The following is an 18163-nucleotide window of genomic DNA, read 5'->3' on the forward strand; positions in this document are numbered from 1 at the left end:
GGATGGATTTGACTGAGAGCACAAAGACACTGTTGCCTGCCCACCTACACCAACAACTTGACAGCATAGGGCTTTTGGCTCCACTGTCATTTTGGGATGGGAAAACAGAAAAATATCCATTTTTTCGATTATCGTTTTGGAAAAAGGAAATCAGAAGATAAAGAACAACTCGTTTTCAGATTTCTTTTTTTTTTTTTTTTTTTCTTTTTTTATGTTGTCACACCCCAGCTCAAGGCTGGACAAAGGAGGGAAGACCACATATAAGTTATGGCTAAAAAACTAGTTTATCTGACATAATTGAAAAGGGAACTTAACATTAACAAAGACTAACAAAGTACAACAAAACTAAACAGGGTGGAAGCATGAAGGGAGAGAGAGACAGAGAGCTGAATATCCCTGATGACCAAACTCCACCCGTCAGGCCTGTCAGAGACACCTGCTTAGACAGGGTTGTCACAGTGCTGATAAATGGTAAAAGGAAAATTTACACGCTCCAAAGCATTCTGCTTTCTTTTTTCTTTTTTGCAGCATCTGGAGAACATAGCCTCTTCCATTAGCCCTGCAATGGTTGGATTAGAGAAGAACAAAAATGGTGTTGAGGAGCACAGTAATCTAAATTGATGATATTGATAATTGAGGTGATCTCCTGGAGGGCTGTCTTGTGCTGCCCCATGAGGTTGCCTTGGACAGCCAGAGCCTGACAAAGTGTGTCTGAGTTGGCAGGGTTCGTGACCGAACAAACTGGTGATGAGTGAACAGAGGACTGGGATAGATTAACAGTAGGCTGATGAGGAGATGGAGAACATGTGAACCGGTGCTACGCCATGCCCCTGCTGAGAGGCACACACACACACACACACCACACACACACATACATACAGGAAAGGAGATACAAGGGATAGCAACAGGGTAGACAGACAGGGAAACACAGGGGAGAACTAGGAGAGAGGAGGGGGCCTTGACACATTGTAATTTTAAGATGATCATTAATATTGCTTGTGTTTTCTTTATTTTAGATTTATTTGATTATCATGTTAATTTCACTGTATTTTATTGTCTTGTGAAAATTGGTTGTGGGCAGGTTAATTGGCTGGCCGAGTACCTTTACTCCACTAGGAGACATTTGCCTGCATCTGCCTCATCAGGAGGAACTCATGTTGACTGATGAATCACACGTGCATCCCTCCAGTGTTGTTGTTTACAGCTGATGTTTGCATGCACTGGAGGGGGTTCACATTTCATAAGTTGATGCCCTGTTTGATGTTTCATCTTCATTAAGACTGTTTATTGTAAAGTGGTGATGCTTCAGTTCTGACAGACTTAATTTCATATGGTTTGATTAGTAAATTACTTGGTTATAGCTTTAATGTACTCATGATGAAAAAGAAGGGCACTGCAAAGGAACCATCTTACTTCTATGTGCTGTATTATTTTCTAGGCCTCATACACATTCCAGTAGTTGTGGTTGTAAACACCTCTGCAATATTTATCAACTGTTTCACCCAAATTATGACTGAAAGTCAACAGTCATAATCTGGAGACACTTTTTCAATTCAATTCAGTTTTATTTATATAGCGCCATATCACAACAAGTCATCTCAAGGCTACTTTTCATATAGAGCAGGTCTAGACAGTACTCTTTAAAATAGGTATTTACAGAGAGAGACCCAACAAATCCCACCATGAGCAGCACTAGGCGACAGTGGAGAGGAAAAACTTCCTTTAAGAAGCAGAAACCTCGAGCAGAACCTGGACTCAGGGTGGGCGGCCATCTGCCTTCTATCCAAATCCAGTTTCAGGATGAACTAAGTAGATAGAAAGGACAAGATACTGTCATGGTCCCCTGCTCTCACTCACTTCTCCCCAGTGGTTTTTCTGTCTGCTTTCTCCTGTGGCCTGCCTGGTGTCTCCTCCCCTCATCACTCAACACTCTGATTTCAGATTACTGTTTCACACATTAGTAATATTTGATCTCTGTGTTGCAGGTGTAAATGCACATATACCTCACTCACACACCTCCACATAGACTGTACACTAACAGTTTTTATTCCATTATTCATGATGGACAGTTTGTAATGTTAGTTTAATAGCATTTTTTAATAAATAAAAATAAAAAACAATCATTTCGACAATTAGATCACATCTCAGTTGTGTCCAGTAAAAACCTTCTGACAGGTTCAAAGGTTGATTAAAACATAACAGCACCCAGCAGTGTTGTGTTTATTATTTATTTCAACATCATCATCATCATATCTGGCCTATAATAATATAAAATAATATAAGAAATCTCTGAAAGAATCCATTCACAGCCCTGTATAACAAGAGCTGTGGGTAAAGAGTCGCCACCCCAACTTCTGCTCGATGGACACAGGTCAGTGTCCATCATCACCATCACTTCACTTTGTATGTCTGTCTTTGTCACAACTGGATGGTTTCAGTTAAATTTGTTGTTCCTCCTACTTTCCAGGGTCCTGTGGAATTATGTGAAGAATCAGCAAACCAGCTCTTCCTCTGAATGATTTTGGAACAAATAACGTCCTGCCATTCTCCATAGCAGGACACAGTACAAACTGCATATTTAAAGTCAGAAAGTAATTACTGGGTTTTACTAACTACAGCCAGTTCTGTGGTTGAAAGCAGGTTATGACAGGTTCTGTGGAAACACAATAGGGTAGATTTGGCTGTAGTGATCAACAAAGTGGACTTCCAGGCCCTGGGTGATGTAGTCTGGCAGGTCAGAGAAGTCCTTTCTGTTCTCAGCTGGCAGGATGATACAAGTCACACCAGCACGACGGGCCTGACAGGGACAAGAAACTTCTGTTCAAATCCTTCATATGTACATTCATTTGATATTCATTTCAAATTACAGTACCAGTCAAAAGTTTGGACACACCTTCTCTCAATAGTTTTCCTTTGATTTTATTATTTTCTACATTGTGGATTGATAGAGAAAACATCAAAGCTATGAAGGAACACATATGGAATTATGTAGTGAACAAAAAAGTGTTAAACAAACCAGCATATGTTTGATATTTTAGATTCTTTAAAGTAGCCTTCCTTTTGCTTTGACAACAGCTTTGCATTGTTTGCATTCTTTCGTTCTTTCTCTCAATAGTTTTGATGTCTTCAGTTTTAATCAACAAGATTTTTTAGTGTATTCTTTTCATATCGGTTTACAGTGAGATTGGTCACAATTAAACCTGATATTGACCCTAAACGTGGCAGGCAAGAAAGCCTGAGCCTCATTGTTACATACAGTGGCAAAGAAATCATGGGAACCCTTTGGAATGACCTGATTGATTGGTCATAAAATGTGATCTGATCTTCATCTCAGTTACTTCCTTTGGCAGCAACCTCAAACAAGTTCTTTTGGTAACTGCTGATCACACCTGTGTAACATCTAGGAGGAATTTTGGACCACTCTTCCTACAGAACTTAGCCATAGTTTTGGGATGTCAGGTATTAACAGCTCTCTGAGGTCATCCCACTCCAAAAATGCCATTAGCCAATGCATTTGCATACTTTGAAATAAAAGTTATTGTGTCTTGTGTGTGTGTGTGTGTGTGTCTTGTACTTACAGCAATAGTCTTCTCTTTGATTCCTCCAACTGGCAGTATTTTGCCAGTCAGTGATACTTCACCAGTCATGGCTACATTCTGACGTACCGGTTGGTTGGTTGCCAGGGACAACAGTGCTGTAACAATTGTGCAGCCAGCACTTGGTCCGTCTTTAGGAGTTGCCCCCTAGAAACAAGTGACAGCAGGTCAACAGAAATAAATCAGCACTGCTGGCAGCCACAGTGTATTTTTGAGACTATCACAGGCATCACTGAAGCAGGATATGGCTGTAAAACCTCATGTATATTTAGACAGTTTCCCCTCCACTGACCTTCCTAACTTCAATGATTTTTTCATCTAAACCATCAACGTCTCTTAGACCCCATCCCAACTAGGCTGCTTAAGAAAGTTATAATCTTAGCTCTTCGTAGCTCCTCTTCTTAACAGGCTATGTACCACAGTCCTTTAAAATAACTGTAATTAAACCTCTTCCTAAAAATGCAGAGCCCTTCACTTTTTCCACATAAAATAACAATGTACATTGTACAATCATGTACAGTGAACAGTCATCAATATACAATTAATAGCATATAATGACAAAGTGAAAACAGAACTTTAGAATTTTTGCTGTGACACCAGACATATAGCTGAAGTTCCTCCCATTTCTCTTGATCATCCTTGAGGTTTTCTACACCTTGACAGGAGTCCACCTGTGGTAAATTCAATTGATTGGACATGACTTGGAAAGGCACACACACCTTTCCATAAAAGGTCTCACAGCTGACAATGCAGAGGGTTTTCTGTTAGCGCCAACTGTCAGCCAGATGTCCCAACATTGAAATATTTTCAACCGATTACTTTCTCACTGTTTCAGGTCACATCTACGCCACTTTTTACAACATGAAAATATAACCTTAAACCAGATTAAGGAGTTTTGTCATTGGGCATCTGGATCTTAAATTACTGAGAAACAAGCTAAGCTAACAGCCCCTTTTGTAGCCCCACTCGATGTCATGTGACACTGAGGGAATCCTGACCTAAAATCAAGCTGCGCAAACATTAACGGCAGCTCAGCTAACAGCCTGCAGCCCTATCCTGTGTCCACTAAAGAGCACCAGGTACTGCCCACAGTTTGGCCCCTATCAAAGTTATTCAGATCATTACACCCATTTTTCCTGCTTCCAACATATTAAATTCAAGAACAGACTGTTCACTTCAGACAAATATATCCAAGTCCCTGGACAGATGCAATTGTAACAAGATGATCAGTGTTATTTACTTCACCTTCGGTATGTTGATTATCTTTGATCAGGTTATATCTTTTAACTCCCACAAAAAAACCCAAAAAAACAGACCTAAAGGACAGCCTTTTTTCACCAATGTAAATGGATTTGGATTATTGCAATTCCCTACTATCAGGATGCCCCAACAAGTCTCTAAAAACTCTACACTTCCAGTCCAAAATTCTGCAGCGCAAGTAGTGACAGGGACTAGGAAAAAACACTTCTCAAATCTGCACATTGCAGCTTTAGGCATTTCAGTTATGAAAATGTCACAAAAATAAAATGTATTCAATAGCAAGTAAAGAATTAGTAGAAGGAGTAAACTGAGCAATAGATTAAACAATAGTGAGTTATTTATGTACAGCACTGTATCACTATGGTTACCTCAGGGACATGCAGGTGTAGGTGGGAATTGACCAGGAAGTGATTTTCTGGTTCCTGGGTCATCAGGAAGGCTCTGGCAAAGGTTGAGGCAATCTTTGCACTTTCTTTCATAACATCACCCAGCTGACCTGCAGAGGAGCACCAAGGTCTTTAATATTCTCCCTGTTCAACACCTGGTGAAAATACCAGACTGTGCATACTGTAGTTTATGACCATCCTGACTGACCTGTAACCTCCAATGACCCCTCTCCTTTAAGGTCTGTTCCAGAGGGACGGCGCAGTGAAGTCTCAATGAACAACGTCGACCCCCCTATACAGAGGACAGAATGCAGTATGTATCATATTCTATTGGGTTGTTTGTGTGTGTGTGTGTGTGTGTGTGTGTGTGTGTGTGTATACATGTCTCACCAAGCGCAGTCCATGCCAGCCCCATGACCACTCCTGGTGGGGTGACCTCATACATTCGATCCACTGTGAAAATAGGTTTACCCACGTAGTCCTGCAAGTTGTCAGGTGTAACAGTCACTGTGGTTTGCTCACTGCTGACAATAGAGAATGCCACCTTACGGAAAACCTGCCAGAGAGATGGAAAGGGCATTGCATTACATACATACATACACACACAGAAATAAACAAACACACACACACACACACAAAATGAGAAATTATATTCTCTTTTGTCATTATTTATTATTGGTTTATAAGATTACTTTGGCAGGTGGTTTTCTGTCAATTTCTGATCTTTACCAACCTGCTCCATCCTCTCACCCACTGCAAACACTATCAATCCTGGAAGTATTCTTATTACAGGATGATGAAGTAATAGGATTCTTTTTTGTTACAACTAGACCTCTCTGTTCATTAAGCCCAGAATCTTTGTTCTGAGTAGGGAAATGTGTGTGAGCTCTGGTTTAGTAGAGACAGAACAGAGCTTTGCAGTATTTTACCTTTTCCACTTGTTTCTGCAGATTCCTGACTCCAGACTCCCTGCAGTACTGCCTGATGAGCAGACTGAGGGCGTCTGATGAGATGGAGGCCTTCTCATCAGTCAGACCACACAGTGAGCGGAGCTGAGGGACCAAGTAACGCTAAACACACACACACACACACACACACAGAAATGGAAATTAAAAGCACAACGTACTAGCACTTAATATCGTTAACTGTGAAAAAACTATTCCACTATTATTACAAATATACAACAATCATAGTAAAATCTATGCAGCATAAATAATATGACAACACAACATTAAAAATGTAGACAATATTCAGTTTGAAATTAAAGATTAATTATAGAGGTTTTTCCCCTCACAATCACAGTGGAGATGGAGAATTTGGCGTTACCTCAGCAATAGCCAGTTTCTCCTGGGCCACATATCCAGACACATTGATCATCTCCATTCTATCTCTGAGAGGCTCTGGGATGGTGTCAGTCACATTAGCTGTACAGATAAACAAAACCTTTGACAGATCTACGGGAACATCCAGGTAGTGATCGAGGAAGTTGGCATTCTGTTCAGGGTCCAGAAGTTCCAGCAGTGCAGAGGATGGATCACCCTGGTAACCACGACCCATTTTATCCACCTGGCAATGACAGGTTAGAGAGACACATATCATTGATATCATTAACATCATCAAACCATTTTATCTACCTGTTAAAAGCAAAAATCACTGAAGCTTTGAGAGACAACTCCATGACAACAAGCTGCAGATTATCCTCCATCACAATGATCAACACATAATGCAGAAGGTCTAGAGAACTGGTGATGGTGACTACACATCTGATCCATTGTTAATATAAAAATACTGATTATAGCTGCTGAAGAGTCACACAAGAAGACTGCAGTTGCTTTCTCTCTGTAAGACACAATATTTTAGATAGATTGGGTGAAACGTTTGGATCCCATATGATGATATCATATCAAATGAACTTGGTCTGGTGGATAAGTGGATGTTTTTACATCCTTAGAAGAGGAACTACACTTCACTTTCTAGCCACCCCTCATCATGTTCTAGAATTTCTTATTTTTTATATCAAAACAGCTAGTGTCAATATTGAAACTGATCTCTATGAGCTGTTTCGTGATCACTGACCATGAAACTGTTAACAAGTAATCCAGGAGTCACCTGGGATGCCTTTAAGGGGCAGATTAACACAGCAGTCCTCTTATTTAAAAATAAATGCTTCATGTGGTTGCATATTCAAGAGAATTCTTAATGCCGATATTAAGCAATCTCTGTGCAAAGGGACTTATGTAAACTGTCTACCCATACCCCAAGCTAACCTACATGCAGAGTATATATTACTATTGGATTTATGTACTGTCCCCTCTCTACCTTGCCTACCTGCCTACCTTTTGATTCACTGTGTAAAATGTTTTATTCTGCCAATATTCTGGATGACTTACCATCATAGACTCAGTCTGTGCCTGTGAGCTCACCATATACTGGTATACCAATACAGTAAAATTGAGAAAATTATAGTGGAACCCTTCTCAATACAAGCTTTTTAAGGGCATAGAGCGAATAGAACCCTCATATCTGCATTATGAATTCCGATCATATTTAAGGGTCATCAGTTTGGTACAATAAGTCTCTGGAAATGAATTCTGAAAAATCTATCATGGGACAACTGAGTAAGAACAGGAATAATGCTACTGGAAAACCAGTCTGATGGAAAACTTGTCCTCCTCGCTTGTGCTGACATATCATATACTCAGGAAAGACTTTTGGAATTTTATTTAAATATGTATATAAGGAGTATAAGGAGTAGACAGAATGAAAAATATTGTCCTTGCATTCAGGAGTTGTGGCGATTAAGCTGGGAATTTAAATGGGCGACATCTAGATCTTATAGTTAGCTTTTTGTGTTCAAAACACTCTTTTTGAAAGTCTATCCCCAGGATATATATCAGGTCATTTACAGCTCCACAAAGGACCTGTTCATTGCAGACAGTAAATACCACATCAGCAGACCTCCTCCAGTAATCTTGGTGTTGCTTTGATATGGATTTATACTGAATTTAACAGACACAACTACAGGGACAACACCACCATACTGACCTCGTCTATTAGCACCAGAGGGTTCTCTGTCTTGGTTTTCTTCAGGCACTGGATAATCTTCCCTGGCATTGCTCCAACATATGTCCTCCTGGACAAAAAAACATTTTATAAAATAAATTCCCCATATTTTCTCAAGTTGTAACTGGATATTTCAATAGCTAGAAAAATTAGAAGAAAATTACAGTACTGTTATTGTTCTGATAAAGGAATTTCAGCTGATAATAATGTCCAATAATGTGGAGCCTTGATACAAACAAAACTGCTCTGGCTTGTTTGCATTTCTTAAAAAACAATCAAAATCATCTTGGTTGGAGCCTAAACCCAAGATTCAAAAACAGTGCCACTGCAAAATAGTGTTGGGTGCAAACTTGTTTTGGTGGAAAACTTAGATGTGGATAGGTGATCATTCCAGACACCCTAAGATCCCCACAAAGAAAATGCTACAAAAACAGTTTAAGACGATGTTGACTGTGTAATTACACAATCCAAATCTATTTTGGAAATCTGTTTCAGGCAGCACTCTCTCTCTGCCTGTAATAGCTTACAGCTTACAGCTTACAGTATACCCACTGTCTACATGTCTACCATTAATCAGCCCTACAGTATGTATAGGTATTCTTGTCAATAAGGAGGAGTCTCTTTGTGATAGGGTCATACAAATAAGTTTACAACAATTAGATGTAGTCTTTAGTCTACAGATGGTCAAAGCTCTCTAAATATTGGTGTTGTACAGAAGAGAAAAAAAACAAAAGTAAAAAAGTGTAACGTTATCCCCCACCTACTCATTATCAGAGACTGAGGTGTGTACACGATACTGACAATGTAAACTATTATAATGTCCCTTAGTTATAATGGCATTATAGACTTTCAGACCTGTGTCCTTTAATCTCAGCCACATCAGTCATGCCTCCCACGCTGAACCTGAAATACTGTCTGTTCAGGGCTCTGGCTATGGAGCGAGCGATGGAGGTCTTTCCTACACCTGGAGGACCATAGAAACACAGGATCTTCCCCTGGGTGGAGCCACGCAGCTGGCTCACTGCTATGAACTCCTGCACAAAGACAGACACAAAGTTAGGTTGATTTTTAAAAGAAAAATCTAGAATTATTAATGTGTATAAATGTATCTGAACATTTGCAGTCTGCCTTTAAATGATGTGCGTTGCATGTTTCTGTGTTCTGCGTGTATTCTGTGCATTTGCTAACCAAGATGCGTTTCTTAACATCGTCCATTCCGTAATGGTCTTCTTCCAAAACTGCTTTGGCTCTCTCCAATGATAAGTTCTCTTCACTATTGGTACCCCAGGGCATGCTGGTCAGCCAATCCAAGTAGTTGCGGGTTACACTGAAACACATACACTTGTGGTTTGATTTTGTTTGTTGTGGTCTAAAAGTCTTCTTCCAAGAAAAATGATCCCTTAAACCCCTGAGGAATCATCACCACAATACAAAGTGTATAACTTTTGCTTCTGGCATAATTTTTCATTTCCACTGAAAGAAATTATTTAGTTACCTTTAATAAAGTATGTGAACCCTTCACAATGTCCTAGTTTTCTGCATTCTGCATTAACTGGTCATAAATATTATCTGATCTTCATCTAAGCCACAAGTACAGACAAACGCAGTGCTTAAGCTAACAGCACACAAACAATTATAGTTTTTGTGTTTTTATTGAACACAACATTTATCGTTCACCAGTGCTGGAGAAAAAGTAAATGAACCCTTGGATTTAATGACTGGTTGAACCTCCTTTGGAATAACCTAAAACGAGCACTTCTGGCAGCTGCAAATCAGACCTGCACTATTTTCAGGCCTTAGCTCAGCCATGTTCTTAGGATGTTTGCTGTGAACGTCTCTCTTGACGTCATTCTGCAACATCTGTATTGGATCAAGGTCTGGGTTGTGACCAGGTTCTTAAGGTCATTCTGTAGTAGATTTACTTCAGTGTTTAGAGCCACTTTCCTGCTGCATCACTAACATCTACTGAGTTTCAACTGGTGGACAGCCACCCTGTAAGATACTTAGAATAATTTGGGAACTCATTTTCCATCAATCATGGTGAGCTCTCCAGGCCCAGAGGCACTGTACTTCACTGGGATGATGTGTTCATGTTAGTATGCAGTGCCTTTCTATGCCTTAGACTGCCTGTCTGCTGCTTTGCGTATGGTAGACTCACGAACAGAAAAGTTAACCAGTTCCAATGATTCCTTTAAGCAAGAACAATGGTTCGTGTGTTTTTTCAAAGCAGATTGTATTTGTGATGAGGTTAACGGGGTGTCGTATTCTATGGGTTGGAAAGAGAGGATTGAGAAGGCAACAACATGATTACAATGATTACATTGGTTCTAATCAAAACTGATGTAAAAGTGGGCTGGTTTGCTGGATACCATCAAGGTTCCAGAAATCCTGAATGGAATGTTTCAAGAACCTGAGCTAAGTAGTGCAGGATTAACAGATTACATGCACCATCTATTTGCAAGGAAAGTAAAGCTGCTACTGAATGTTCTACATAAGTTTTGTTGCATGTGATTTAGACTTTTTTAAGGCAATAATCATGACATTATGTATAATTTTCTAGCATGATTACTTAAATTAAATTTCATGCCACTCTGTTTAGGTGTTGTCAAGATAACTTGTTAATAACACTGAGCCTAGCAAATAACATCATAAGGCCCTTGCAGGCTAGTGGGACAAAAATACAAAAGACCAACTTGAACTCTGATGAGTGGTTGTCCAGCAGTCCAAGCTTGTTGAGTTCTTCATTGATGACATCCATTATGTGCTGAGGGACAGTCCTATCTTTGAGTCGCTCTCTAAACTTCTCCTCGATAGCCTCTTTGTCCTCTTTTTCCAGACCCAGCTCCTGAAAACAGCCACAGCCACATTTTAAACAGTCAGAAAACACAGTGCACATCATACTGTATGTTGTCTATAATAATGTTATCACCAGACAGGTGACGAAGGAATATGCAATACTTTACAATCACACTGATAATATGATTGACTGTCAGTAGAACAAGAACCTGACATATTGTGGGAGTGGACATTTTGGGAAACACAGGTGCAATCTAAACACAGGTGCAATCTAAACACAGGTGCAATCTAAACACAGGTGCAATCTAGATGTGGAATCATATGTAGTTATCCATTAGATGAAAGTATCATCAGCAAAAATTCCTGTTAGAAAATATACCAAATAAACAGTCTAATATCGAGTGACCTATAAAATATGTTGACAACTAAAAGGATAAATTTTTGAACCTGGGTTTTATTTTTGGACATAAATGATTGATAGAGACAAAAATCCTGGAATCCTTGCAGTACTGAGCACAAACAGTGTATCCAGAAATTTCTGACAGAATCAAATGACAAAAACAGTCATTTTAGCAAGAATTCTGGAGTTGTTAGAATATCGCTTAGTTTGTTTGCGTTATTGTGTGACTTTTGAAGGTGGCAGAGGAATTCAGATCCTTTATCTAAGTAAAAGTACACAGAGTAACACTAACAAACAGATGGAGGCAGTAGTATTAAAAAGATCTATCTCTGTAGCAATCCAATCCATAATGGTGTGAGACACTTAGAATAACAATCTGAGCCTGGCAGTGACAAAAACAAGCACTTTAATGGACGTACTTTTAAGTAGACAGTTGTATTGGTTACAATGCAGCAGCCGTTCACAGTGTCTGGGTACACTTTTCTTGATCAATGCTGCATGGATTCCAAGGATTTTTGTTTGTAGTCAGTCATGCTGACTAGTTTAGATACAACACCTTTGTTGGATCATAAGATTTGTGCTTTATTGAGTTTAAATGTAGGCTATTATATGGCTATTAAAAACATATGTCTGGTGGTTATTCTGTATGTCAGAATTCTGAAATATTAACGGCCATAAAACTAGTTTAACTAACTTGTCCAGATGTCAGCAGTAGTGGAGTTTGAAAGTTGCACTGGTTTCACACAAAGGGAAAGTACAGAAAGACACAATGACAAACAGATGGACAACACAGAGGACACATTGTGTGTTCTACCTTCTTAATAATCTTGAGCTGCTCCTGCAGCAGGTACTTCCTGTGCGTCTGCTTGATCTTCTCTTCCACCTGTGAACAGAGCAGGGACACAGATGAATGACTGAGTGTGGTGAGTTGAACAGTGGCTGGTTAAAGTTCATATATGTCTGGCAATGACCTCTGACCTCTCGGCCCAGACGCTGCTGCAGTTTACTCAGCTCATACTCTTTCTTTAGCAGAGACAGAGCCTTGTAGAGACGCTTTGGGATCTGCAGAGACACACAACAGGTTTCAACAACCAGGAACTCACTGTAGGTGGTACAGTTTCAATGAAAGAAACCAATTGCAGAGATGTAAACATAGATGTTACAGCATCAGAATGAGAGAAAGGATGCTGCACAGAAACTTCAGCACACCCAAAGTATACAGTATATACTTTACTGATTTCAGTTGAAGAGGAAAGACTCTGAGGAGGAGGACTATCTGGTTTGTTTGGCAATTGCCCGTCAGATCAACTTCCCCAACCCTGTTATCTCTTTATACATGTAGCTTGCTCACATTGATTTCCTCCAGGACGTCTTGTAGTTCATGTGATTCTGCTCCTGTCAGAGCTGCACCCATGTCGCTGAGGTAGATGGGATTATCAACCACTCTCTGACCAGCCTGCATCATCTGAAGGACCGACTCTCTGACAAACACACACACATACACACACAGTAAAATCAAGCACATTTCACAGCACTTCTGCTTTAGCATCACTATATTTGAATTCCTTTCTGAGCCTGCTGGTTTGAGACTTCACTTCACTGATTGCTTATTTAACTGATAATGAAACATGATAACCTTCAGTAGATTTCAAGAACATATTGCAGAGTTATGTGATATGAGTAAGCCTGACATAAAGAAAGACACAGGACCAGTGAATTAGGTGGTTGCTTAGAGCGCCACCAGCTGGAGGGGTACCGACAGGGAGGATGAAATTTTTGTTCCTGTTAAATGTCCACACTACCTTCCCATGTTGTTTTTCACTGCCGTGGTTAGCAGTAGTGCCTCACAGCAAAGATCAAGCTCATACAAAATAAAACAAAAAACACAGAGCAGTTGTCAGACATATTTAAATTGCTTTACTAACTTTAATGCCAGCCTATAGTGTGAACTGCCAGTTATATAATGTAAACTAGAGTTACCGCCTTGTGGTTGTACGCCTCCACCAGCTGCAGTTAACTGTGTGCTAATTCTTCAGTTTTGGCCAAAAACATATTTTGTCCAGTCAGTGTGACCTTAACCTTTGACCTCTGACCACCAAAATGAGTTTGTGCCAGATGTAATCACCATGTGAGCACAATGACTGAAAGCTCAGACAATAAATTTAAAAAAACTGCATGGATCTAAGTGTGTAGAGATATCTTTCTGTAATTTTGTGCCAGATGTAATGAAATTTCCTGATATATCACCTTCACAAGAGTGTGAGGTCTCCATGATCTTGACCTTTGACCACCAAAATCTAATCAGTTCATCCTTGAGTGAAGTGAAAGGTGAAAGGTTAGTACCAGTGGTGTAGTGGGGATTTTTTGAGTGGAGGGGACACTATTTTTATGACGTCATCAAAAAGAATACCACACGCGTCAACACACATAAAAAGTTTCCATGGAGGATGTGTTCATACTGTGTGTTCATCATCTTGAATGTATTGAGGAGCAATATATTCTGGAGTCTTTTTCCAAAGACGAGTTAACATTCTGCTCCGGTCCTTACCACTGAGGGTAACTGAGGAGGAACACTATTCATCTCCCTGTCGCAAACCTCGGATTTTAAAAACTGACAAAGAAGAGCACAGCTTTCCATCCTCACAGTCTATCCAGGAGTATGCCTCCCTCTTTTTCGCCCACATCTCCTCAGTCCATATGACAAATGTAGAGCTGTAGTTCTAACTGCTATCCTAGCATTAGCAGAAGCTGGGGAATGTTGCTGGTGCTGGCTGTTTCCTCAGATGAAACTGATGTTGTTCTGACACTGTTGTTATTGACATCTTTACAAAAGTAAAACTCTTCTGTTTTTTTCCTTAAATAGGGGGAGCGTCTCAGGATGATGACAATCATACTAACATTTAACATTCTATTTTTAATATGTATTTTTATATCTATTACAAAGAGATATTTGTGTGTCCGACTTGTTTTTCAATTGCTGATAACACCGGTCTAACATTAACATTTTTTCTTCTGCTACTTATTATTATTAGCTTTTTAAAAAAAAATCATGCTGAAAGAAATGGGCGGATGGCGTTCCCCCACGTGGCCTGCTCACTACATCCCTGGTTTGGACTAAATTTGGAAGAAATCCCATCAAGGTATTTACTGTCACAAGAAAGGGATGGACGGACAGACAATGCAAAAAATAACGCACCCGGTCACAGCCATCGCAGACGCTTTACTTCATAAAGACCAAAGGACCATGGGCAGATTGTGACAGATAGGTGGTAAGTAAATAAGTGTCTGACCTGTAGAGCGGGTTGAGTGCAATGATGTCCCTGATGGTCTTCACTATCTCCGCTGTCAGGGCCTGCAGAACAAACACATCACAGGGATTCTAGTTTACCAGTGTTTCCTCTTTAGTAGGACCATCTGGTTTATGGTTTATTCACAGAATCGGACACAGTTTAATTTTTTGAATGAACATCTCCTTGGTGAAACACACCATCTCACCTCCCCAAATGTACTACATACTGTAATATGTGTTCTGTACCTTGACCTCCTCTGTGACAGTGAACTGTTCATGTTGAACATTGTCCACCTCGACCATCAGGATGTTGGACGAGGGCAGGGGCTGAAGCTCTGGACTCAGATCTGCCTCTGAAATCTGACCAACAACAAAGGAGTTCAAATCACCACCATCTATATGACAATTAATGTAAACTGATGAGCTTGATGATGATAGCTGTAATAACTACATACACATGAAAAGGCACAGTGGTGCCAAAGTAGAAGGTGACAGACTAAACCGCATTTACCAACATCATTAACAAATGCAGGTATGTTACATGTTAAAATGTCTCACCACTTTTTGTGTATTTGTTTGCATATATACACTCTGACCTAAAATACCCAAAAGAGATCTGATAACATTACTACACTCCACCGTAGCTGAGCCCCAGAGCTGAAAATTGCAGGTGGACCCTAAATAACACCCTGCTCCTCCATAGCATTTTGTATTTATCTCATCATGTCCAAGTTTCCAGTAAGTACACAGAGCTGAGCAGGCTGCACATGGCAGCATCATTATGTAGTCAGAGACCCAGAACTCAAGCAGTGGTCTTATGCTTAGTTAGTTTGTGGCTATTTGAGTACACACACACTTTATTTAGAAAGATTCACCCATGTGAGCACAGTACAAATTTAAATAATAAAGTACTTACAGGGCCCTAAATTTAGTTAACACTGCAGGAACTTCACAAAGTTAATATCATGATCCATTTGCTGTTCCTGCCCTGTGTTCTGCCTTTTATTTGTGTTGCAGTTCACTTAATATCCCAGTGCTCAGTAACAGTAACAATGTAACACTACCCAAAGCACAAGTCAGTGTGTGTTGAATCGCTATCAGCTGAGCTAAGAGTTGTATCAGACACAACCCTGAAAAAATACATTCATAGCCACACAGCTAAAAGCAGGCTTTTTCCAAACATGGTGGATGGAGGTCCATGAGATGGTGAAGGTGTTGACTGACTACATGTCTTACTTAGGTGTAAGTAAGTAATGCTTGAGAGCTGTTGATTAGGCATGTGAGGGTCATGTGACAGACCTTGTCCTCCAGCTGCTCTGTCAGAGACACTGGTTGGTCCTTGCGGCTGCGTTTCGCCTTGCGTCTCGGTGGAGGTTTAGAGTGGGACTCTGGCTCAGACTCTGACCACACAGGGGATGTGGCGGCCTCCTCAGGCTCCACCTCCAGCTGTCTTGTGATCCGTATCCTAACAGGTCAGAGTATACTGTACTGAGCTGAGGTATACACAAGATACAGTGTACAGACTTTCATTCCAACATAACCCACCAGCAGCAGACAGTGTTTCTAACCTGCGATGCCCCATGACAATCATCCTCAGCTTGTCTCCCAGGTCCTGCATTTCATGAATCTGCACAAAAGTCCCTGTAGAGTAGACGGCATCTAGAGACTCCACCACATCAGACTCATTACTACAAAAGACAGAGACGCTCATTACCACAAACACAGACAGCATGTCATGTTCCCAGTACAGTTCACTGATTACTGCAAACAGCCCTGTAAAGTAGATCAGATCAGAAATAGATGATGACATTTTTCTAAATGGCGAAGATATTCTGAACTCATCTGCTGATGAAGTTACACCAAATGTTCAGTGTCCATATTCTGTTGTGTAGATCCTCAATCCTCAGTAAAAAAAATGCACCTCTATTAAATCCCCATTAACCTCAATGACAAATTCATTGCATTTCCTGAACTTGCTTTGAAATCCTCCCATTGGTACAGCAGTGGAAAGCTTTTGATATGAAAAAAGAAGAAGTGTTCAGTTTGTTCGGTTTACAGGTGACTAATGACGGTACAGACGGTACAGTGATGAAGTTTCACAAATCAGGTAAAATGCAGTGACTAAGATGAATGGAAAGCCATAAGCACACAGTCAAGGAGTGTAGCTCTCCTGAGGGCTGCTGTCAAACTGATCATTAGTGTCTCCATCAGAGAAGCGTCATCAGACTTACCTATCATCTCTCTTCAGGAAAACCCCAGCATAGGGCTGAGCCAGGCGAACCTTCCTCCTCAACAGCTCCATCAGTTCTTTGTTCTTCACCTGACAGGAAAAGACACAGACACATTACACACACTCTGACCTTGAAAGCAAGAACAAACAACCATTCACATTCATATTCACACCTGTTCCACCAGTTAATCAAACCTGTATGTCTTTGGACTGTGGGAGGAAGCATTTAATGTTCAGTAATTATTCCCTTTATGGGTTTTCTACAGGAAGGGAACTTTCAGGCCATTCCTGTGATGTGGGAAATGACCACACAGTGTTTGCGTTTGGGCGAATTTCTAGTGTTTTGATCAAATTAAGCAATAAGTGGTGGTACCAATCAGTTATGTGTGTAGCAGATGATGTGGAGCTCAGCACCCCCAGGCTCCAACATAACGCGAACACTGATAAACATCCAAATGTTTTAACTCCGAGGAGAATGGTTCGGGGTGCTGCGGATGGGACTGCATCATCCCCGGCTCTTTAAAGTCCATGAAAACACCGGACATGAGATGTAGCGTTACGTCCTCCTCACCTCTATGATCTTGATGAAGCGGGGGAACACTGGGTTCCTGCTCACAGCGATCAGCGGTACATTAGGAAACACCTCCGGGACCATCATGGGAGTGAGAGCCGTCATCTGAGGTCCGCTGTACGGCATTCCCCCATCTCCTCCAGACTCTTCTCCCCCAGAGCCTGCACTGTCCCCGCCGTCCTCCCCGGAGAAACCGGCACCGCTGGCTCGGTTCCCGAACATCCTGCCCTGAATCATGTGGGGTCGAGAGGTTGGTGTGAGAAGATCGGTCTGACCCCGGAGAACGGCACCCGCCCGCATCCATCGGTGAGGTCTGACGGTCAGCCTGTACCCAGCTGTCATTGCTGGGCTGACTGGAATGTTAGAGCAGCGGCTGGTGCTTGTCCTCTGTGAGGTCCCGGTGCTAGTGTAACACCGTGGGTGCTGGAACCGACTCAGGGCTGAGGCATCGATCTGAGATCTGTTTAGTTTTACAAACAGAGCCGGATTTCTATGCAGCTGTCTAGCAGCGGCCAGCATCTTCATGCAGGCAGCCATGTTGATCTGGAGCTTTCTACAGCATGTGACGGACC

General features: G+C 40.9%; 1 protein-coding gene across 1 annotated transcript; it reads right to left on the minus strand.

Annotated features, from left to right (window-relative positions):
- Window positions 1-2214: 2214 nt before the first annotated feature.
- lonp1 (lon peptidase 1, mitochondrial) lies at window positions 2215-18163 on the minus strand. Its single transcript, XM_018701868.2, has 20 exons — window positions 17592-18163; window positions 17022-17110; window positions 16359-16478; window positions 16090-16255; window positions 15037-15150; window positions 14792-14853; window positions 12853-12982; window positions 12480-12563; window positions 12316-12384; window positions 10999-11150; window positions 9494-9632; window positions 9161-9339; window positions 8288-8375; window positions 6569-6808; window positions 6172-6312; window positions 5633-5798; window positions 5451-5534; window positions 5225-5352; window positions 3579-3743; window positions 2215-2797 (listed from the first exon to the last, which is right to left on the minus strand). Exons 1-20 carry the CDS (start codon window positions 18126-18128, stop codon window positions 2642-2644), a joined length of 3009 nt encoding a protein of 1002 aa, XP_018557384.1. The 5' UTR covers window positions 18129-18163; the 3' UTR covers window positions 2215-2641.

This window comes from Lates calcarifer, linkage group LG17 (genome assembly GCF_001640805.2).
Source record: "Lates calcarifer isolate ASB-BC8 linkage group LG17, TLL_Latcal_v3, whole genome shotgun sequence".
In the NCBI taxonomy this organism is placed as follows: Eukaryota; Metazoa; Chordata; class Actinopteri; family Centropomidae; genus Lates; species Lates calcarifer.